A 22179-nucleotide genomic window follows, 5' to 3' on the forward strand; every position below is an offset into this window, starting at 1 on the left:
ACTATTTATCGTTAAAAGAACATATGGGATATGAACAGTCCCCAGGAATGGGTTGTTCTAGTTTATCTGAATTCTCTCAGACTGTTTAAGTTCAGTCGGACAATATCCACCATATCATAGATAAGTTTTCACAAATGCCTAAGGTGCCTAACTGGTTTTCTTGGTTTCACTGGAGATGGCTGGTAATTACAGGTATGCTTTGGTTAGGAAACTATATTCCTATTATGTTAATGTGTGTGCACAATTTAATTAGTAGTTTAAAACCTATCCATGCTGAAGTTACTCTACAAGAAGATATGTCAAAGAAATAATCAATCTTCCCAGGTTTTCTTCCACCTGCTACTTCTATAGCTTTTCTTCTTCCTACCTAATCACAACTTTTAAATAGAACTCGTGCCACATGTCGAATTTACCGAGTATCATAATTCTTCCAAGTGGTAAAGACACCTCAAGACAAATGCTGGGCATAGAAGCCACAGGGCATAAATATGCAAAGAAATAAAAAGCTAACCTTTTCAAACAATAAGGCTTCTCTCTCACTTACCAACTTAACATTTCCCTGTATGGCCCCGGAAGATGACTGGTTAGCCAGAGACGGGTAAGATTCCTCAAGGGAGGAACAACCTAAGACAGGCACAGTCACAGGGGGCCATCTGGTGAGAAAATGGGGAGCAGCAGAGGTGAGGCTTAGAACCTCCCCCCTCATGTTCTGAGAGAAATCTTCTGCATACATGGATGTTTATTGCCCTCATCTAGCTCAGATTAACACATAGTCTACAGGCACACACCTGATCATCTACATTTGCTCTCTTACAACACTAAACTCTGTTTTCTACCTTTATCTTGTATCTACCTACCACTTCAGCATTTTATTAAAAATAATAATAATAGAGAAATGTGGTATCCACATATAAATCAAGTTTAAAAATCAAATGAATATTCATATTTGAACTGACTGTTTATAGTTCATAATGCATGAACAAAACCGAAAGCTTCTGTGATGACTGCCCTTGCACTGTTCACCATGTAACTTATTCACTATGTAAGAATTTGTACTCCATGTAAGAATTTGTTCGTTATGCATCAGAAGATTGGAGACTGACGAAAATTAGGCTTGGGGTGGATTAATGATTGCGCATTGAGTATTGACCCCCCTATACAGAAATTTATTGTGGTTAACAACTATTTGATCAATAAATATGAGAGATGCCCTCACAAAAGATATATATATATATATAAACACACTTCCAATTGTAAAATAAATAAGTAACCGGGATGTAATGTATAGCATAAGGAATATAGTCAAAATATTGTAACAACTTGGTATGGTGATAGCTGGTACCTAGAATTATCATGTATATAAATGTTGAATCACTGTGTTGTACACCTGAAACTAATGTAATGTAATACTGTTGTCAATTACCCTTCAATAAAAAAAAAAAAAAAATCACACTTGAATTAAAATTAAGGTTAAAATAAAAAAAAAAAAAAAGAAATAAAATAAGAATGGAGTGCTATTTTACTATCAACTTAGATGGCAAAGCACTGTTTATTATTCAGTGACTCTGACATACTACCTGTTTGAAAAGACATTCAAAAATGAAATACAGAATCTCATTACAAATCATTCTATTGTATTAAATTATAAAATGTCTTTACAGATCAGCATTGAACGGTGGACATTTGCAATTGATTTTGATGATAAAGAACATTAACTTTGAACCCTTATTAGGCAAATGTTATCCCCCCCCTCCAAAAAAATTTCTATTCTTATTAGTTCTATTCTCATTCAATTTTATTTTTAAAATTGCATACAATTATTATTACATTTTTACTTAATAAAAATTTTGTCAAAATTTGTTTCCTCTTTTGTAATATAAGTGCCTGCATTATTTATGTAGTTTAGCCTCTTGGCCCACAAAACCTAAAATTGAAGTATTTACTTCTGGCCCTTTACAGAAAACTTTTGCCAATCCCTGAACTAGTTCCTATGATCAATATGGAAAATTAATCTGCATTTTACTATTCAAAGATAATTTCACAAGTATTTATACTCTAAATCCATTCTCTTTTTTTCTAAATCTATGTGTTATAGGCAGATATCTTTATTTAGGAGCCCCCATTTTAAATAAATTAAGGAGTGCTTCTTTGCAAGCATGAGGATTGCTTGTCTGTAGGCATCTTAGGTATCCTATAGGAAATTACTATTTGCAGTCTTGTAATGCTAAGGCAGAAAAAACATGCAAAAAGGCAGTGCCAGAGCTGTCAGTGTACATTTAGTACTTTATATTTATTATACAGGCACTGATGTGATAATAAACTCTATTTCATTAAACAAAAAATTATTTAAGGGGTGTTTTTAAAAAGTACAACTCACAGAAGGTTCTTTGCTTGAGTTCAAAAAGGTGATTGATCTAGGGAATCAAAGAACAGTTTGAGAGCAGAGCTAACACCATTGTGGTTACTTAAACATTTAAGTACTATTTTGTTAAGGAAAACTCCCTAAAACCTGGAAATTAATTGCCTAGAATCATTTACTTTATTTTTATTTTTATTTTTTTTATCAATTGTACATCACAGAGGTTCAACAGTTTCCCCCCTCCACCCCGCCCTTGCCTACTCCTCTCTGCCTTGGTAACCACTATAACCTCTCAGTGTCTGTGAGTCTAACGCTGTTTTGTTCCATCTGTTTTGCTTTGTTTTTATAGTCCACAAATAAGTGAAATCATATGGTTTTTGTCTTTCTCCACCTGGCTTATTACACTGAGCATAATACACTCTAGATTCATCCATGTTTTTGCAAATGGTAGGATTTCTTTTCTTTTTATGGCTGAATAATATTCTACTGTGTATATGTAGCACATCTTTATCTATTCATCTAATGATAGACACTTAGGTTGCTTCCATGTCTTGGTTATTGCAAATAGTGCAGCAGTAAACATTAGGGGTGCATATGTCTTTGAATCAGGGATCTTGTTTTCTTCAGGTAAATTCTTAGGAGTGGAATTACTGGGTCAAGTGGTATTTCTATTTTTAGTTTTTTGAGCAACCTCCACACTGCTTTCCAAGCAGTTGCACCAATTTGCAGTACCACCAACAGAGTAGGAGGGCTCCCATTTCCCTGCACCCTCGCCAGCATTTGTTATTTCTTGTCTTTTGGATAGTGGTGATCCTAACAGGTGTGAGGTGATATCTCATTGTGGTTTTAATTTTCATTTTGCTGGTGATTAGCCATGTGGAGCATCTTTTCATGTGCCTGTTAGCCATTTGTAATTCTTCTTTGCAGAAGTGTCTGTTCAGATCCCCTGCCCATTTTTGGATCAAGTTATTTCTTTTTTGGGTGTTGAAGCATATGAGTTCTTTCTGTATTTTGGATTTTACCCCTTATCAGATGAGACATTTACAAATATATTCTCCCATACTGTAGGATGCCTTTTTGTTCGGTTGATGATGTCCTTTGCTGTACAGAAGCTTTTTAGTTTGGTGTACTCCCACTTCTTCATTTTTGCTTTTGTTTCCCTTGCCTGAGGGGATGTGTTCAGGAAAAGAATCATTTACTTTTATATGTTTTCTAAAATATTATTCCCAAATATAAAAGTAATAAATGTCCTTTTAAAAAATGCTTGAAATGGTAGGGAAGATATGGTAGTTAATAACATAACCATCCAAAGATAATGATATTTTCATTTTAGAATATTTTCTTTAAGTCTTCTATATGTGTGCTTTCAGTGAATCTGTTAAGATCATGGATATTGTTCATTTCCCTTTTTGTACAAAAGCTGTATTATAAAGTAAAGACTATACCTTAAAATAAATTTTAGACTTGTTATGTGAAATTTATGTTTTAGAGATACCATATTTTTGGTGAGATGTTTTTTCTGTGATAACCATATAAGTCAATAGGATTTTGATTTACAGACTTTTTGGAGTTAGCTATCCAAAAATCTTGGGTGGAGCAAAGAATTCCATACCTTTGAAAGCGTGAGTTTATACTTCCTTCACAAACATATTGTTGTCTCCTATCTGGGCATTTGGAAAACAGTCAAAGAAAGTGTTTTGGTTACCCTCAGAATACTTGGTATATATGAAAAACAGAAGTAAATATATTGTCATATACCTGTCACAACTGAATTGTAACAGAGGTAAGAACAGAGAGCTGTGGGTAGACAGAAAAGGGAAGCTTAGCTTCGGCAAAGAGCTCTGTAGAAGAATGCACAATATGTTGTCTCCAGAGATGAAATGTTGACTGGTGAGAGAGTAACACCAAGAAGCAAAGGAAGCAGTGTGTGTAAATCCCAGAGCTGAGAAAGAGGCTCATTCAGAGAACTATGATAATAGTTATGTGTGGCCAGAGAATGGAATAGATGGGAGGGGATATGGGGAATAACTGACATGAGGCTACAGAGATGAGCAGGTGCTACCTACTGTGTGCCAGCACTGTGAGGTGCTTTTCCATATTTCATAAATATTATCCCATGGATTGTGAAATAGCATGGTGATTTATGAAGTCTGTCCAGAGAAAACCACTTTAGTGTGACTTGAGAAGTTCCCCTAGGAAAATTGATCTGCTATGTCCCATTCCTGGCTGCTAACCCTTCTTCTGAGGCATGCACTCAGGCAGTGCTTCAGCTGAACACTTGGGAAGCAGCACAGGTTGCTAAGTAAAGTTTAACCAGTAGGCAGGAAAAATAATCAATATAGATCCTGATTTCACTTACTGAAGAATTAATGAAGAAAAAAATACATTTTTTTTTAGTGTTGTGAAGTGAATTGTTTACCACGTATTAGTTATAGCACAACACAATGGTGATTAGGCATACTACGAAAGACTTCATTTTGACTTGTAAAAGATTTTTCTTAATATTACAAGACTAAAATCTATAAAAATATGTTTAGTTTTTATAGTTTGCTGCTCATTTAATAGACTTCCCACTTTTCATTTTAAAAATGAGAGTACAGCCACTATGGAAAACAGTACGGAGGTTCCTCAGAAAATTAAATATAAAACTACCATATGATCCAGCAATCCCACTTCTGCCATATATCCAAAGGAAATGAAATCACTATCTGGAAGAGATACCTGCACTCTCATGTTCATTGCAGCAGCATTCACCATAGCCAAGAAGGAAAATAATCTAATTGTCTATTGATGGATGAATGGATAAAGAAAATGTGATGTGTATATTATACACAAAGGAATATTATTTAGCCTTTAAATATCTTACAGCATAAACCCACAAGGGAGGTGATACATATGTTCCACCATATTAATATCTGTCATAAGAGTCCAAAATAGGAGTTAATATCAAGAGACAGTCATGGTATCTTCATTCCTTTCCTTCCTACTTTCATATTAATGTATGAACTTTCCTGAACTCCCCTGAACACTCTTGATTTCATTTAATTTTTTAAAATTAGGATTCACTAAATGTATAATTAATACGTTTATTTTTTAAGGCCTTCCTACTCACAATTTAGGAAAATATCCTCAGATTATGTGTTATAATCCACATTTTAGAACATGTAGTTACTATATCTATACATCAATTCCTTGTAAAATTGAATATCATGTTTTACTCATCATATCAGTCACTCTCAGTTCTGCTTAATTTTAACTTCTCAGGTAATACTATTCAGTTTGTTCCCCAACATACCAGTTTTGGCAGCAGACAAGTCTGTGGGTGAATGGTCCATCTTGCAGTAAGAATCTTCTGTTAACTAAATGAGTATAAATAATATGGCTTCAAAGTACCTTACAGAAAACACAATTATTTTCTCTTTCAGAATTACAGAGGATCATGTGATTCAGCATGGGTTGGTGGTTGATGGGACCAGCCTCTCTCTCGCACTCAGGGAGCATGAAAAACTATTTATGGAAGTTTGCAGAAATTGTTCAGCTGTTTTGTGCTGTCGTATGGCACCACTGCAGAAAGCAAAAGTATGTTTGTGTGATAAAAAGTTCCATAAAGATATCTAGATCCAAAAGTATTTCTTAAGGTTAATGTCTTAATCTAGTTCCATTTGATGGTGTGCAGTATAGGAATCTTACTAGGCATCAGTCATTTCTTATATTACCAATTTTGACCATGTACATTAAACCTTTGGAGTTTTCAGAATGAATATTAAAGTTCCAACTATTCATAATGACCTAGAAAGTCTGAGGTAGGTAGTAGTTTGTGATATTCCTGAGACACAAATTTGAACTGTGGTAAGTAAAGTTTCACAAGGTAGTCAACTAGCGAAGGAGCTTATAAAATTTAAATTCATCCTCTGATCTCTGCTCATTCTTATATTCTCATGAAGTGACAATTCTGTTAAGAATGGCTGGTAAATGATACAAGAGACTTCAGTAAAAAGTTGAAAAGCCACTTAAAGTGATATGAAAATACATATAGGAAATATTTGAATTTCCACTATGATTTAAGTGAAAGCTGACACAAATATTTTTTATAATTCCAGATTGTAATTTGAGCTCCTAGACTGTATCCTTCACAAATATCCTTTGAAATGCACATCTAAACATTGATTATTTCTCATACAGATCTAAAATATTAGGCATCCAGTTTTTTTTGGCTTCATGGAATTTTTTTACAATGCCTATATTTAACTATAGTTAAATATTTAACTATAGTTAACTATAGTTAGTTTGTGAAGACTAAAACTGGAGACCAAAGTTAATGCCTAGATTCTTTATAAATATACATACAGTAATTCCAAAGAAACCTTCTTTTGATTTTATTGAATTTAATTTTTATTGTATTTTTAATTTCTTAAATTTTATTAAAAGAGAAAGTAATCTTTCCTCTATATTAAATGAAAAGAATGATTTCTTGTAAAAATTTTGCCTGAGTTCAAATAACTGTAGTTATTTTTTTATACAATTATTATTAAGCTTTTTCAAACTTAAGCTATATTTAAAAGATTCTTGTTTCCCGTCATAAAATTTAAAGATAAACACTTTTGCTATCTTTTCTGAAAGACATTCTTAACATCTTAATGGAGACATCCCTCAAAAAATGAACCCCTGTGCATATTATTGTCTAATATAAAATGATTATTTTTCATTAGTCTGCTTTTCTTACAACAGAGTCATTTCAAATAAGTAACTTTATATAAATACAGGAAAAATTGAAATTTTACCATAAATAACTAATTAGTTGTCTATCTTTCAGGTAATAAGACTGATAAAAATCTCACCAGAGAAACCTATAACATTGGCTGTTGGTGATGGTGCTAATGATGTAAGCATGATACAAGAAGCACATGTTGGCATAGGTGATTAATTTTTTTCCTGAACTTTTAAAGTTGGTATAACTACTTGATGATTTTGAATTTTCCTTTTGTAGACTAAAGTGTAATATAAAATATGTGAATGAAAACTAAATGCAATAGAATAATACCACATTAGTCAATCTTAGTAGTAACTTTTTACATGCCAGTTTGTACCTTTTCAATTACTCTCATAAATTATTTTATAATTTTTAAACTGTTAATTTATGGTTTACATAATTGCTCTCATAGTTTTAAATTCTTGTTTTAGAATGTTGTTATTATATACTCCATTTGTCCAACTGAAGATTGATTCTCCAAACCATTTTAAAGACAATTTTAGAGACAGGAAATTACACCAATTTATTTTATATATATATCTATATATACACACACACACACACACATACATATATATGTATAATTTCAAATAGTTTTATGATTTAATAACCTTTATTCCAACTTCTTTTCTGTTTTTGCCTCAAATTTTTATTGGATTCAAAATACTGATAACGTTTCATTATTTTTAAATTATCAATCATTTCCTTCTTAAGCCATATTCTAAACTTTCTTCCTCCATTATTTTATTTATTAATTTATTATATAATGATTTATTATTAGACAAAAGCAAAAAAGAAAAGTATGTGTTCTTTATTGAGGGATAAAATTTTAGAGTTAGAAAAGAAGCCAGTCCCTGTTGTGGAATTGCCTCTATAAATGTCCTGTTACAAATTTCCTGCATATCTCTCAAATCAAGTCCTTCCTCTTTTGGCTAATTAGCTCTTCATTTTGAAAACTTAATTTTCTTTCTAGTTTGTATACCTTTGTTTCCCTAAAATCTCCATAACAATTTGATAATTTCCTCTGCCATATGTAAAAAGCCACATCATTTTTTTTTTTTTTGTAGATAATTATTTTTTATTGGAGGGTAGTTGACACACAGTATTACATTACATTAGTTTCAGGTGTACAACACAGTGATTCAACATTTACATACATGATAATTCTAGGTACCAGCTATCACCATACCAAGTTGTTACAATATTTTGACTATATTCCTTATGCTATACATTACATCCCGGTTACTTATTTATTTTACAATTGGAAGTGTGTACTTTTGTTGTTGTTGTTGTTGTGAGGGCATCTCTCATATTTATTGATCAAATGGTTGTTAACAACAATAAAATTCTGTATAGGGGAGTCAATGCTCAATGCACAATCATTAATCCACCCCAAGCCTAATTTTCGTCAGTCTCCAATCTTCTGAAGCATAACGAACAAGTTCTTACATGGAGAACAAATTCTTACATAGTGAATAAGTTACATGGTGAACAGTACAAGGGCAGTCATCACAGAAACTTTCGGTTTTGCTCATGCATTATGAACTATAAACAGTCAGTTCAAATATGAATACTCATTTGATTTTTATACTTGACTTATATGTGGATACCACATTTCTCTCTTTATTATTATTATTTTTAATAAAATGCTGAAGTGGTAGGTAGATACAAGATAAAGGTAGAAAACATAGTTTAGTGTTGTAAGAGAGCAAATGTAGATGATCAGGTGTGTGCCTGTAGACTATGTGTTAATCGAAGCTAGACAAGGGCAATGAAACATCCACGGATGCAGAAGATTTCTCTCAGAACAGGGGGGGTGAGGTTCTAAGCCTCACCTCTGTTGATCCCCAATTTCTCACCTGATGGCCCCCCTGTGACTGTGCCTGTCTTAGGTTGTTCCTCCCTTGAGGAATCTTACCCGTCTCTAAAGCCACATCATTTATAACAGTTTCATTCTAGTATGGAATAGAATAGATTTAAACATCTGGAAATTTAGTACTAACAAAGGAGATGTTTCAGATAAGTAGGAAAACTAATTTGGTGAAAGAAACTGATAGAACTGGTTAGTGAGTTGAAAAAAAAAAAGAGAAGTTGGAGCCCTTTCCATTGCTTACAACAAAAAAGAAAAAAAAAAAACTTCCAGATGGATTAAGGATCTGAATAATGTTTAAAGACTGTAAAAAGTAATAGAAGAAAAATTTGATGAATAAGCCCATAATTAGATGTATGAAAGGATATTTTAAGTACAGAATCAAAGCAAAAAATTATGAAGGAAAAGATCAATATGTGTGACAGAAGTAAGTACTCCCCTAAAACAAATTTTAAAGATAAACTATTAAAGAATGTTTGCAAAATAGATGACAAAGTCTTAATATTCCTAACATGGGAAGTCTTAACAAATTAAGGAGAATAATAAAAACACTGTAGTAGAAATATGTGGAAGGATATGAACCATCAATTGTCACAAAAGGAGAAATCTAGAATGAATACTAAGTGCATGAAAAAGTGTTTAGTTTCACTAAAAATTACAAGTTAAAACTGCTTATCTGATTGGCAAAAATTACAAAGATTGATAAAACCTGGAATTGGCAAAGGTATGAAATCAACACATGCTCTTATACAATGTTAGTGGGTAGTGTAAATTGGTACACCCTGCATTATTATGTATAACAAAATTTTAAATGTGTGTTTTTGACTTAGCAATTATGCTTAATTTCTTTTAAGAAAATAAATGAATATGCTGACAAAGATACACATTATCAACTGTGTCCATAATGTATTAAGTGACAAAAGCAGATTAGAAGACAAGTAATCCCATTTTGTACACTTGTTTTTATATATATCAAATATACATATATGCAAAATATATAGAAGGAAATATTCTAAAAGGATATAGACCAGAAATAATGGTTTTCTCTAGGTGTTATGAATATAGGTGATTATCTTTATCTGTACAATTTGAAACATTTTGATCCTTCTATAACAAAAATTAAAATTTTTAATTTTGAAAAATAATTTCTCAGATCTACCTCCAGATTGAAAACAAACTTATAAATAACTCTTGAAACCTGAAGTATTATTGTAACCTAAAAAAAATTACACTCATTTATCAATGAACTTTTTGTCCCCTTTATTACAGGAATCATGGGTAAAGAAGGAAGACAAGCTGCAAGAAACAGTGACTATGCAATAGCTAGATTTAAATTCCTCTCCAAGTTGCTTTTTGTTCATGGTCATTTTTATTATATTAGAATAGCTACCCTTGTACAGTATTTTTTTTATAAGGTGAGTTTTTGGAGATACTTTATAATCAATTACTTGTATAATAATTTGAGGTCTCAATTTAAGGAATGCTGTTACCATACAAACTATTCTTTTATTTATTTATTTATTTATTTATTTTTTAGGAGAGCAAGTGAGAAGCTTTTATTTAGAGATATAGTGAAAGGGCAGAGCTCCTGGCTCACACCAGGAGGGGACAAGGGTCCTCATACAAACTATTCTTAAAAATTGTTTCTATAAGTAAAAATAACAGTTTATGAACTATAGTTTGATTATTTTGTCATAAATCTAGTGAGTACTAACAGAAAACAAATAAGTGGTTGCCTGAGGCCAAGGGTACAGGTGATAGAATTGGCCGGAAAGGGGTAAATAAAAGAACTTGGCATGATAAGTTGTCTGATTTGATTGTGGTAGTGGTTACACAGATACATAAATTTTACACACATTAAAATTTACACTTAAAAGTGATAGATAAAAAATCTTTGCAAATTAGAGCACAATTTGATTCCTTCAATGTTATTTTATCCTGTATCAGTAATAAGTTTTAACTTTCATATGATGGCTTTTAAGCAGAGGTTCTTAATTTTTTTGTGTGTGCAATAAATAACCATTTGGTAGTCAATAAGATGAATAAACTACTAGGATGAGGGTTTTAAATCATAAAATAAACTACATAGGATTATAACTAAACTATATTGAAATACAATTCTTATCTTTTGACCCTTTGGGGGAAGGTGGGGCTCTATAGAACGCTTGTTAAGATCCTGTAAGAACCAAGACATTTAATTGTCCAAAGTGTCTTATATGCATACATTACTATAATTAAGTAATAGCTGCAAGCCAATGAAAGAACACAGACTGCAAATTGATAATAGACGATGGTGGCAGTTTTTTTCTTGCTTATTATTATAGCTTCTGCTGTGACATAGAGTATTGAAATTGAAAGATGTTTTTATAGTCCCATTTATGTATTCTAAAAATTTTTGCTAAGCTATTACTGCCCTAAGTTTAAATAAACCTTACTTATTGTACTATATATGAAAAGTATTAAATAATAGTTGGGAGGTTGTAAATTCAAAATTATGTTATTGCTTGGCAGTAATAGTCCAAGGCTATTTTCATTTGACATTTGCAGGGCTGCTTAGAGTACTTTTAGACACTTTTAATTTAATGGGAATCCTATTTTCCCATTTTATTTGGGAAGTTCTTACGGGCAATCTTTTACTTACCTTATCAACTGAAATTGTGCTTTTGGGCTCTTTAATAGCCATTTTTAGAAATAGTTTCTCTTTTAGACCCAAATATTTTAATTATTTCCATTTAATCTTGTTTTTCAGAATGTGTGCTTTATCACACCCCAATTTTTATATCAGTTCTACTGTTTGTTTTCTCAGCAAGTAAGTAAATAAAAGCTTTTGTTTTATTCTTTTAAAATGAAGTGTGTTCAGTTTTTGGATACCTGGAGAGAGTTTCTTCACTTTCCCAGTCCAGCAGATAATTAGATAAAACTTTCCTAATTACTGTTATTTAAATCAGTATAACATTCATAATTATTCTGATTTTCAGTTTGAAGTGTGTGTTAAGATCATGATGTCTTTTAAAAATAGATATTAACTCTTAACAGCTTATGAGAGAATTTTGGCTACTTTTTCAGTTTAGGTATAATATTTCTGTAAATTCCTTATCAAGCCAGACCAGATAACTACTATTGGGGATTTCTCTCAATATTTATTTTTGTCTCATAGAATTTTTTTTAGACTGGGAAGGAACCTTAGTGACTGAATCCAGAGATAAACATACAGACTTTATCTCAGAAGCTAACTCTAAATAATTGTAGAGACCACCAGGAATGCTATATTGAAAAGAGTTCTGAAGCTGTAAGCTCAGAGGGAAAGCTCTGTAATTAGTTAGCAATAGCTATAATGAGCACATGTGGGTCTTGGTTGTACTCATGTCACATATTTGCCATTCCAGATCTACTCTTGTCTTATTTTACAGAAAAGGAAATTGAAATCCACAGAGATTAACTTGACCAAGATCACATAGCTAAGTTAGTAACTAAGCTGTACTTGAACCTATTGCTTCTGACTAATTAAAAACCCTTCACATGTCACACTATACATCTCTAGTTAAGATATTTATCCAAATTTCTTGAAATAGCAAGAGCTTAATTATCTTAGGTTTTACATGAGTTATTTCTATCCTTGATCACTTTTTTTTCCCTGTTTATAGCATGTAAGTCTAGATTCCAAATGCTTGGATATTCATTGCCAGTACCAATATTTGCCAACCTGAATGAAATAAAAATGTTGAAAGAGTATATTACAAGGAGACCTAACTATTTTGATTAGGTTTTCAGAAAATTTACAGTGTAATTTGAAAGACAGTATTAATAAAACAATACTAATAAAATAATATATGAAGCATAGCAAAGTGGTGAGCAGTTAGTGCTAATGGTAGCACATGTGACTGTTTAGAAGAGGAATCTGTCACGAAGGACTTGAACAAGTGTTTAAAGCTTCATGGATCATGCCACAAAGGAAGTATATATGAAAGCAAACCTACATCTGTAACATACCAAAAAATAGGAAGAGCCCCGCCTTACGGAGGTTATTGGCGGAGAGTGGTCGGGAGAGAATGTGACAAGTGCTGCCTCTGGCGGCCATGTCCCTGCACATCTCGCGCCTCCCGCGGTCGCTCGGATGCGCGCACAGCCACCTCCTGCTGCCCGCACCGCACATGCACCAAGACCATGACTTCTGCCTTCAAGCTGGATTTCCTCCTGGACATGATGATTAAGGGCCACCTGCTAGTTTCCGAAAGAATGTGTGTTGTGAACAGAAAACCTAAAAGGATTGCCACAGTGGGTCTGAAAAGTCTCTACCCATTTTAGACCTGGAATGTATAAAACTCCCTCTTTTCAGGAAAGAAATTTGATAGTGTCTCTAGGCTGCAATTAATCTAGTGTAAAAAGGACCGCTATCCCTGTATAGACGAAGCATCCTATAAAAACGTTTTATCAGAGAAATGCAAATTAAAACCACAATGAGATTATCACCTCACACCAGTAAGGATCCCCACCATCCAAAAGACAAACAAAAACAAATGTTGGTGAAGTTGCGGAGAAAGGGGAACCCTCCTACACTGCTGGTGGGAATGTAAATTAGTTCAACCATTGTGGAAAGCAGTATGGAGGTTCTTCAGAATGCTCAAAATAGAAATACCATTTGACCCAGGAATTCCACTTCTAGGAATTTACCCTAAGAATGCAGCAACCCAGTTTGAAAAAGAGATGCACCCTTATGTTTATCGCAGCACTATTTACAATAGCCAAAAAAATGGAAGCAACCTAAGTGTCCGTCAGTAGATGAATGGATAAAGAAGATGTGGTACATATACACAATGGAATATTATTCAGCCATAAGAAGAAAACAAATCCTACCATTTGCAGCAACATGGATGGAGCTAGAGGGTATTATGCTCAGTGAAATAAGCCAAGCAGAGAAAGACAAGTAGCAAATGATTTCACTCATATGTGGAGTATAAGAACAAAGAAAACCTGAAGGAACAAAACAGTAGCAGAATCACAGAACCCAAAAAGGGACTAACAGTTACCAAAGGGAAAGGGACTGGGGAGGATGGGTGGGAAGGGAGGGATAAGGGCAGGGAAAAAGAAAGGGGGCATTACGATTAGCATGTATAATGTGGGGGGGGGGCATGGGGCGGGCTGTACAACACAAAGACAAGTAGTGATTCTACAGCATCTTATTACGCTGATGGACAGTGACTGTAATGGGGATTGTGGGGGGGACTTGGCGAAGGGGGGAGCCTAGTAAACATAATGTTCTGCATGTAATTGTAGATTAATGATAACAAAATAAATAAATAAAATGTTTTGAGGGATAGAGATGAAAGATGGCAGCATAAGAGGTGACACAGAGGCTTCCTCCTAAAACCGCATATAATACAAGAACAAAATTAATATAACTAATCCTGAAAGGGCAACAGGAAAGAGGGCTGCACCAGACTGCATACACCTGGAGAAAAGAAAGACCTCATGGAACAGGGTAACATACCATAGCCATGGCCTGGCGGTACCCAGGCCCATCCCCCACCCCAGCTCACTGGAGGGAGGAAAAGAAACAGAGTGGCTTGGGAGTAGAGGCCTGGGACTGCTGAACACCTTAGCTCTGGAGATCTGCTCTGTGAGCACAAACCTACATTATATGGTGTTCTCGTGATTAGGGGAGTTGGAAAGCTAAGACAAGCAGAATACCTGGAGAGACAGAGATTCCAGCCACTTGTGGAAAACAGGGATCCATATCCGGCTGCTCTGGGACAAAAGAAAGGCAGGTAGTCTAAGAGACTTCCTAACAGTGAGAGGGCTGCTAAAGGGGCAAGGATTGCACTGAGATTACTGCTCAGGAGAAAGGACAGGTAGACAAAATTGTCTGGGTGCACACTGCCCAGTAGGTTGGGAACTTTCATGATCTTCAGGCGCTCCAGACCCCTGGCTGACTACATGGCTCCAAGGCTCCCCTCCATGATAAACAGCCTGCTGCGCCTTCCTCCTGGCCAGCCCGTGCCTGACTCGCAAACCGGCAAACCCTGCCCTGGCATTAGGCCAGCCAGAAGGAAGCCCTGCCTACAGCAGCTACACATTCAAACCATGGAGGCTTATACCTGTGTGCTCAGCCCACTGGTTCTGGCAGTGGAGACAGGCATGGAAGCTAGGAAGCAGGAAACAGCTCTTTCCTCCCCCCAGGCACCAACACCACTCCCCTGCGACCGCCAACATTGCTCCAGGGGCTGAGCAGCTCCAGAGAGTAGAGCTTCTGTGCATTAGATGGCACCACATACAAATATGAAATGTCAAAGGAACCTGCTTCAGAGAAAAGTCATAAATACACCAGAGAAAGAGTCAAATAAAATTGACCTCATGAATCTTCCTGAAAGAGATTTCAAAATAAAAATCATAAACCTGCTCATGGAGGTACAGAAAAATATTCAAGAACTCAGGAATGAGTTCCGGTCAGATATCCAATCATTATGGAACACAGTATCAGAAATGGAACATACACTGGAAGGTTTTAAAAGCAGGTTAGATACAGTGGAGGAGATGATAAATGAAATCTAGAGAAGAGGAATACAAAAAAGCTGATGCACAGAGAGAAAAAAGGATCTCTAAGAATGAAAGAATATTGAGAGAACTGTGTGACCAATCCAAATGGAGTAATATTTATATTATACAGGTACCAGAAAAAGAAGAAAGAGAAAAAGGGATAGAAAGTGTCTTTGAGGAAGTAATTGGTGAAAACTTCCCCAATGTGGGGAAGGAGATAGTCTCTCAGGCCATGGAGGTACACAGATCTCCCAACACAAGGGACCCAAAGAGGACAACACCAAGATACATAATAATTAAAATGGCAAAGATCAAGGATAAGGACAGACTATTAAAAGCAGCCAGAGAGAGAAATAAGATCATATACAAAGGAAAGCCCATCAGGCTATCTTCAGACTTCTCAGCAGAAACCTTACAGGCCAGAAGGGAGTGGCATGATGTATTTAATGCAATGAATCAGAAGGGCCTTGAACCCAGAATACTTTATCTGGCAAGATTATCATTTAAATTTGAAGGAGGGATTAAACAATTTCCAGATAAGCAAAAGCTGAGAGAATTTACCTCCCACAAACTGTCTCTACAGTGTATTTTGGAGGGACTGCTATAGATGGAAGTGTTCCTAATATTTAATAGCTCTCACCAGAGGTAATAGAATCACTGTAAAGAAAGTAGAACAGTTAATTAGTAAGCAAATGCAAAATTAACTACCCCAAAGTCAATCACGGATTACACAAAGGCTGCAGAATATGATACCTAATAAATAAAGAATGGAGGAGGAAGGAAAAGGAGGAGAAACAGAAAAGAACCTTTAGATTGTGTTTGTAACAGCATACTAAGTGAGTTAAGTTAGACTCTCAGAAAGTAAGTTACCTTGAACCTTTGGTAACCACGAATTTAAAGCATGAAGTGGCAATAAGTACATACCTATCGATAATCACCCTAAATGTAAATGGCCAGAATGCACCAATCAAAAGACACAGTCACTGAATGGATAAAAAAACAAGACTCATCTTTATGCTGCCTGCAAGAGACTCGCTTTAAACCCAAAGACATACACAGACTAAAAATGAAGGGATGGAAAAAGAGATTTCATTCAGCTAATACGAAGAAAAAAGCAGGCGTTGCAGTACTTGTATCAGACAAAATAGACTTCAAAACAAAGAAAGTCGCAAGAGACAAAGGACATTACATAATGATAAAGAGGTCAATCCAACAAGAGGATATAACCATTATAAATATCTATGCACCCAACACAGGAGGACCGACATACGTGAAACAAATACTAATAGAATTAAAAGGGGAAATAGAATGCCGTGCATTCATTCTAAGACACTCCAAAGGACAGATAAGCCAGACAGAAAATAAGTAAGGAGACAGATGCACTAAACAACACATTAGAACAGATGGACTTAACAGACATCTACAGAACTCTACACCCAAAGGCATCAGAATACACATTCTTCTCAAGTGCACATGGAACATTTTCAAGAGCAGATCAAATACTAGGCCACAAAAAGAGCCTTGGGAAATTAAAAAAGATTGAAGTTCTACCAACCAGTTTCTCAGACCACAAAGGTATGAAACTAGAAATAAACTACACAAAGATAATGAAAAATCCCACAAATACATGGAGGCTTCATAACATTCTCCTAAATAACCAATGGATCAATGACCAAAAACAGATCAAACAGTTTATGGAGACAAATGACAACAATAATTCAACACTGCAAAGGTTGTGCTAAGAGGAAAGAATATTGCAATACAGGCCTACCTCAGGAAAGAAGAACAATCCCGTATGAACAGTCTAAACTCACAATTCACGAAACTAGAAAAAGAACAAATGATGCCCAAAGTCAGTAGAAGGAGGGACATAATAAGATTAGAGCAGAAATAAATAAAATCAAGAAGAATAAAGCAATAGAATTAGTGAAAGCAAGAGCTGGTTCTTTGAGAAAATAAACAAAATAGATAAACACCTAGCCAGACTTACCAAGAAAAAAAGAGTCTACACACATAAACAGAATCAGAAATGAGAAAGGAAAAATCACTATGGACACCATAGAAATACAAAGAATTGTTAGAGAATACTATGAAAAATTATATGCTAACAAACTGAATAACCTAGAAGAAATGGACAACTTTATAGAAAAATACAACCTCCCAAGACCCAGGAAGAAACAGAAAATCTAAACAGACCAATTACCAGCAATGAAATTGAAGCGGTGATCAAAAAACTACACAAGAACAAAAGCCCTAGACCAAGTGGGTTCACTGCTGAATTTTATCAGACATTTAGAGAAGACATAATACCCATTCTCCTTAAAGTTTTCCAAAAATTAGAAGAGGAGGAAATACTCCCAAACTCATTCTTTGAAGCCAGCATCAATCTAATACCAAAACTAGACAAAGACACCATGAACAAAGAAAACTACAGACCAATATCCCTGATGAACATACATGCAAAAATACTCAACAAAATATTAGCAAACTGAATTCAAAAATACATCAAGAGGATCATACACCATGACCAAGTGGGATTCATCCCAGGGATGCACCGATGGTAGAGCATTCGAAAATCCATCATCATCATCCACCACATCAACAAAAAGAAGAACAAAAACCACATGATCATTTCCATAGATGGTGAAAAAGCATTTGACAAAATTCAACATCCATTCATGATAAAAATTCTCAACAAAATGGGTATAGAAGGCATGTACCTCAACATAATAAAAGCCATATATGACAAACCCACAGCCAACATTATACTTAACGGTGAGGAGCTGAAAACTTTTCCCCTTAAGATCGGGAACAAGACAAAAATGCCCACTTTCCCCACTTTTATTCAACATTTTACTGGAGGTCCTAGCCACAGCCATCAGACAACACAAAGAAATAAAAGGCATCCAGATTGGTTAGGAAGAAGTTAAACCGTCGCTGTTTGCAGATAACATGATATTGTACATAAAAAACCCTGAAGAATCCATTCCAATACTACTAGAACTAATGTTTGAATTCAGCAAAGTTGCAGGATTCAAAATTAATACACAGAAATCTGTTGCATTTCTATACACTACTGATGAACTAGCGGAAAGAAACATCAGGAAAACTATTCCATTCACAATTGCATCAAAAAGAATAAAATACCTAGGAATAAACCTAACCAAGGAAGTGAAAGACCTATACCAGGAGAACTACAAGACACTCTTAAGAGAAATTAAAGAGGACACTAATAAATGGAAATTCATCCCATGCTCTTGGGTAGGAAGAATTAATATTGTCAAAATGGCCCTCCTGCCTATAGAAATCTACAGATTCCAAGCAATTCCTATCAAAATGCCAACAGAATCTTTAACGAACTGGAACAAATAGTTCTAAAATTCATATGGAACCACAAAAGGCCCCGAATAGCCAAAGCAATCCTGAGAAGGAAGAATAAAGCAGGAGGGATCATGCTTCCCAACTTCAAGCTCTACTACAAAGCGACAGTTTTTTACTGACACAAGTACAGATCCATAGACCAGTGGAACAGAATAGAGAGTCCAGAGATTAACCCAAGCATATATGGTCAATTAATATATGATAAAGGAGCCATGGATATACAATGGGGAAATGATAGCCTCTTCAAAAGCTGGTGTTGGCAAAACTGGACAGCTACCTGTAAGAGAATGAAACTGGATTACTGTCTAACTCCATATGCAAAAGTAAGCTTGAAATGGATCAAAGACCTGAATATAAGTCATGAAACCATAAATCTCTTAGAAGAAAACATAGGTAAAACTCTCTTCTTCGTCAACATTATCTCCATGGGCAAGGGAAATAAAAGCAGAAATGAACAAGTGGGACTATATCAAACTAAAAAGCTTCTGTACAGCAAAGGACACCATCAGTAGAACAAAAAGGCATCCTACAGTATGGGAGAATATATTCATAAATGACATATCTGATAAGGGGTTGACATCCAAAATATACAAAGAGCTCATGTACCTCAACAAACAGAAAGCAAATAATCCAATTAAAAAATGGGCAGATGATCTAAACAGACACTTCTCCAAAGAAGAGATTCAGATGGCCAACAGGCACATGAAAGATACTGCAGATAGCTAATCATCAGAGAAATGCAAATTAAAACCACAATGAGATATCACCTCACACAAGTTAGGATGGCCACCATCCAAAAGACAAACAACAAATGTTGGCAAGGATGTGGAGAAAGGGGAACCCTCCTACACTGCTGGTCAGAATGTAAACTAGTTCAACCATTGTGGAAGGCAGTATGGAGGTTCCTCAAAAAACTCAAAATAGAAATACCATTTGACCCAGGAATTCCACTCCTAGGAATTTACCCTAAGAATGCAGCAGCCCAGTTTGAAAAAGACAGATGCACCCCTATGTTTATCACAGCACTATTTACAATAGCCAAGAAATGGAATCAACTGTGTCCATCAGTAGGTGAATGGATAAAGATGGGGTACATATACACAATGAAATATTATTCAGCCATAAGAAAACTAATGCTACGATTTGCAACAACATTGATGGAGCTAGAGGATATTATGCTCATTGAAATAAGCTAGGTGGAGAAGGGCAAGTATCAAATGATTTCACTCATCTGTGAAGTATAATACCAAAGAGAAAACTGTAGGAACAAAACAGCAGCAGACTCATAGAACCAGGAATGGACTAAAAGTTACCAAAGGAAAAGGGACTGGGGAGGATGGGTGGGAAGGGAGGGATAAGGGGGAGAAAGGAACATTGCGATTAGCACACATAATGTAGGGGTGAGGGGCACGGGGAAGGCTGTAAGCACAGAGCAGACAAGTAGTGATTCTATAGCGTCTTACTATGCTGATGGACAGTGACTATAATGGGGTATGTGGTTGGGACTTGATAATGGGGGGAATCTAGCAACCACAGTGTTGCTCATGTAATTTTATATTAATGATACCAAAATAAAAATAAACTGGCCATCCTGCCTCAAGCAATCTACAGATTCAAAGCAATTCCTTTCACATTCCAACAGCATTCTTCAATAAACTAAAGCAAATCTTTCTAAAATTCATATGGAACCACAAATGACCCCGAATAGCCAAAGCAATCCTGAGAAGGAAGACTAAAGCTAGGAGGACTATGCTCCCCAACTTCAAGCTCTAATACAAAGCCACAGTAATCAAGACAATTTGGTACTAGCACAAGAATAGAACAATAGACCAATGGAAGAGACTAGAGAGCCCAAATATAAACCGAAGCATATATGGTCAATTAATATACAATAAAGGAACTATGGATATACAATGGGGAAATCAAAGCCTCTTCAACAACTGGTGTTGGCAAAACTGGACAGCTACATGCAAGAGAATAAAACTGGATTATTGCCTAACCCCATACACAAAAGTAAACTCGAAGTGGATCAAAGACCTGAATGTAAGTCATGAAACCATAAAACTCTTAGAAGACAACATAGGCAAAAATCTCCTGAATATAAACATGAGCAACTTCTTCCTGAATGCATCTCCTCGAGGAAGGGAAACAAAAACAAAAATGAGTACATGGGACTACATCAAACTAAAAAGCTTCTGTAAGGCAAAGGACACCATCAACAGAGCCAAAAAGCATCCTGCAGTATGGGAGAATATATTTGTAAACGACATATCCATCAACTGGTTAACATCCAAAATATGTAAAGAACTCACACACTTCAACACCCAAAAAACAAATAACCCTATTAAAAAATGGGCAGAGGATATGAAGAAACAATTCTCCAAAGAAGAAGTTCAGATGGCTAACAGGCACATGAAAAGATGCTCCACATCTCTAATCATCAGGGAAATGCAAATAAAAACTACAATGAGATATCACTTCACACCAGTTAAGGATGGCCAGCTTTCAAAAGACTAAAGAACAAAAAATGCTGGCGAGTATGTGGAGAAAGGAGAACCCTCCTACACTACTGGTGGGAATGTAAGCTAGTTCAACCATTGTGGAAAGCAATATGGAGGTACCTCAAAAAACTAAAAATAGAAATACCGTTTGACCTGGGAATCCCACTCCTTGTAATTTACCCAAAGTATACAAGTTCTCAGATTCAAAAAGACATATGCACCCCTATGTTTATCACAGCACTATTTACAATAACCAAGATACGGAAGCAACCTAAGTCTCCATCAGTAGATGAATGGATAAAGAAGATATGTTACATATACACAATGGAACACTATTCAGCCATAAGGAAGAAACAAATCGTGCCATTTGCAAGAACATGGATGGAGCTGGAGGATATTATGCTCAGTGAAATAATCCAGGCAGAGAAAGAGAAGTGCCAAATGATTTCCCTCATTTGTGGGGTATAACAACAAAGCAAAAGTGAAGGAACGAAACAGCAGCAAACTCAGACTCCAAGAAGGGACTAGCGGTTACTAAAGGGGTGTGGGAGAGCGGGAGAATAGGATTGAGGGGTATTATATGTAATACACATTGTGTGGGAGGGTCACAGGGAAGACAGTGTAGCACAGAGAAAGCAAATAATGAATCTGTGGCATTTTACTACACTGATGGACAGTGACTGCATTGGGGTATGGGTGGGGCTTGATAATATGGGTAAATGTAGTAACCACATTGTTTTTTTCATGTGAAACATTCATAAGAGTGTATATCAATAATACCTTA

The 22179-nt window shown here is 35.3% G+C and overlaps 1 protein-coding gene across 7 annotated transcripts in view; it reads left to right on the plus strand.

The window, feature by feature from the left end:
* The window catches only part of ATP11B (ATPase phospholipid transporting 11B (putative)), a 164937-nt gene that overhangs the window by 93035 nt on the left and 49723 nt on the right, over positions 1–22179 (plus strand). For all 7 annotated transcript variants that reach the window (XM_057500345.1, XM_057500354.1, XM_036926688.2 and 4 more), the window contains 4 exons: positions 5785–5938; positions 7173–7275; positions 10249–10394; positions 11729–11788. In XM_057500345.1, coding sequence (XP_057356328.1) covers positions 5785–5938; positions 7173–7275; positions 10249–10394; positions 11729–11788 — 463 coding nt within the window. The remainder of the gene's footprint in view (positions 1–5784; positions 5939–7172; positions 7276–10248; positions 10395–11728; positions 11789–22179) is intronic.

Source organism: Manis pentadactyla, chromosome 1, assembly GCF_030020395.1.
Source record: "Manis pentadactyla isolate mManPen7 chromosome 1, mManPen7.hap1, whole genome shotgun sequence".
Classification (NCBI taxonomy): Eukaryota; Metazoa; Chordata; class Mammalia; order Pholidota; family Manidae; genus Manis; species Manis pentadactyla.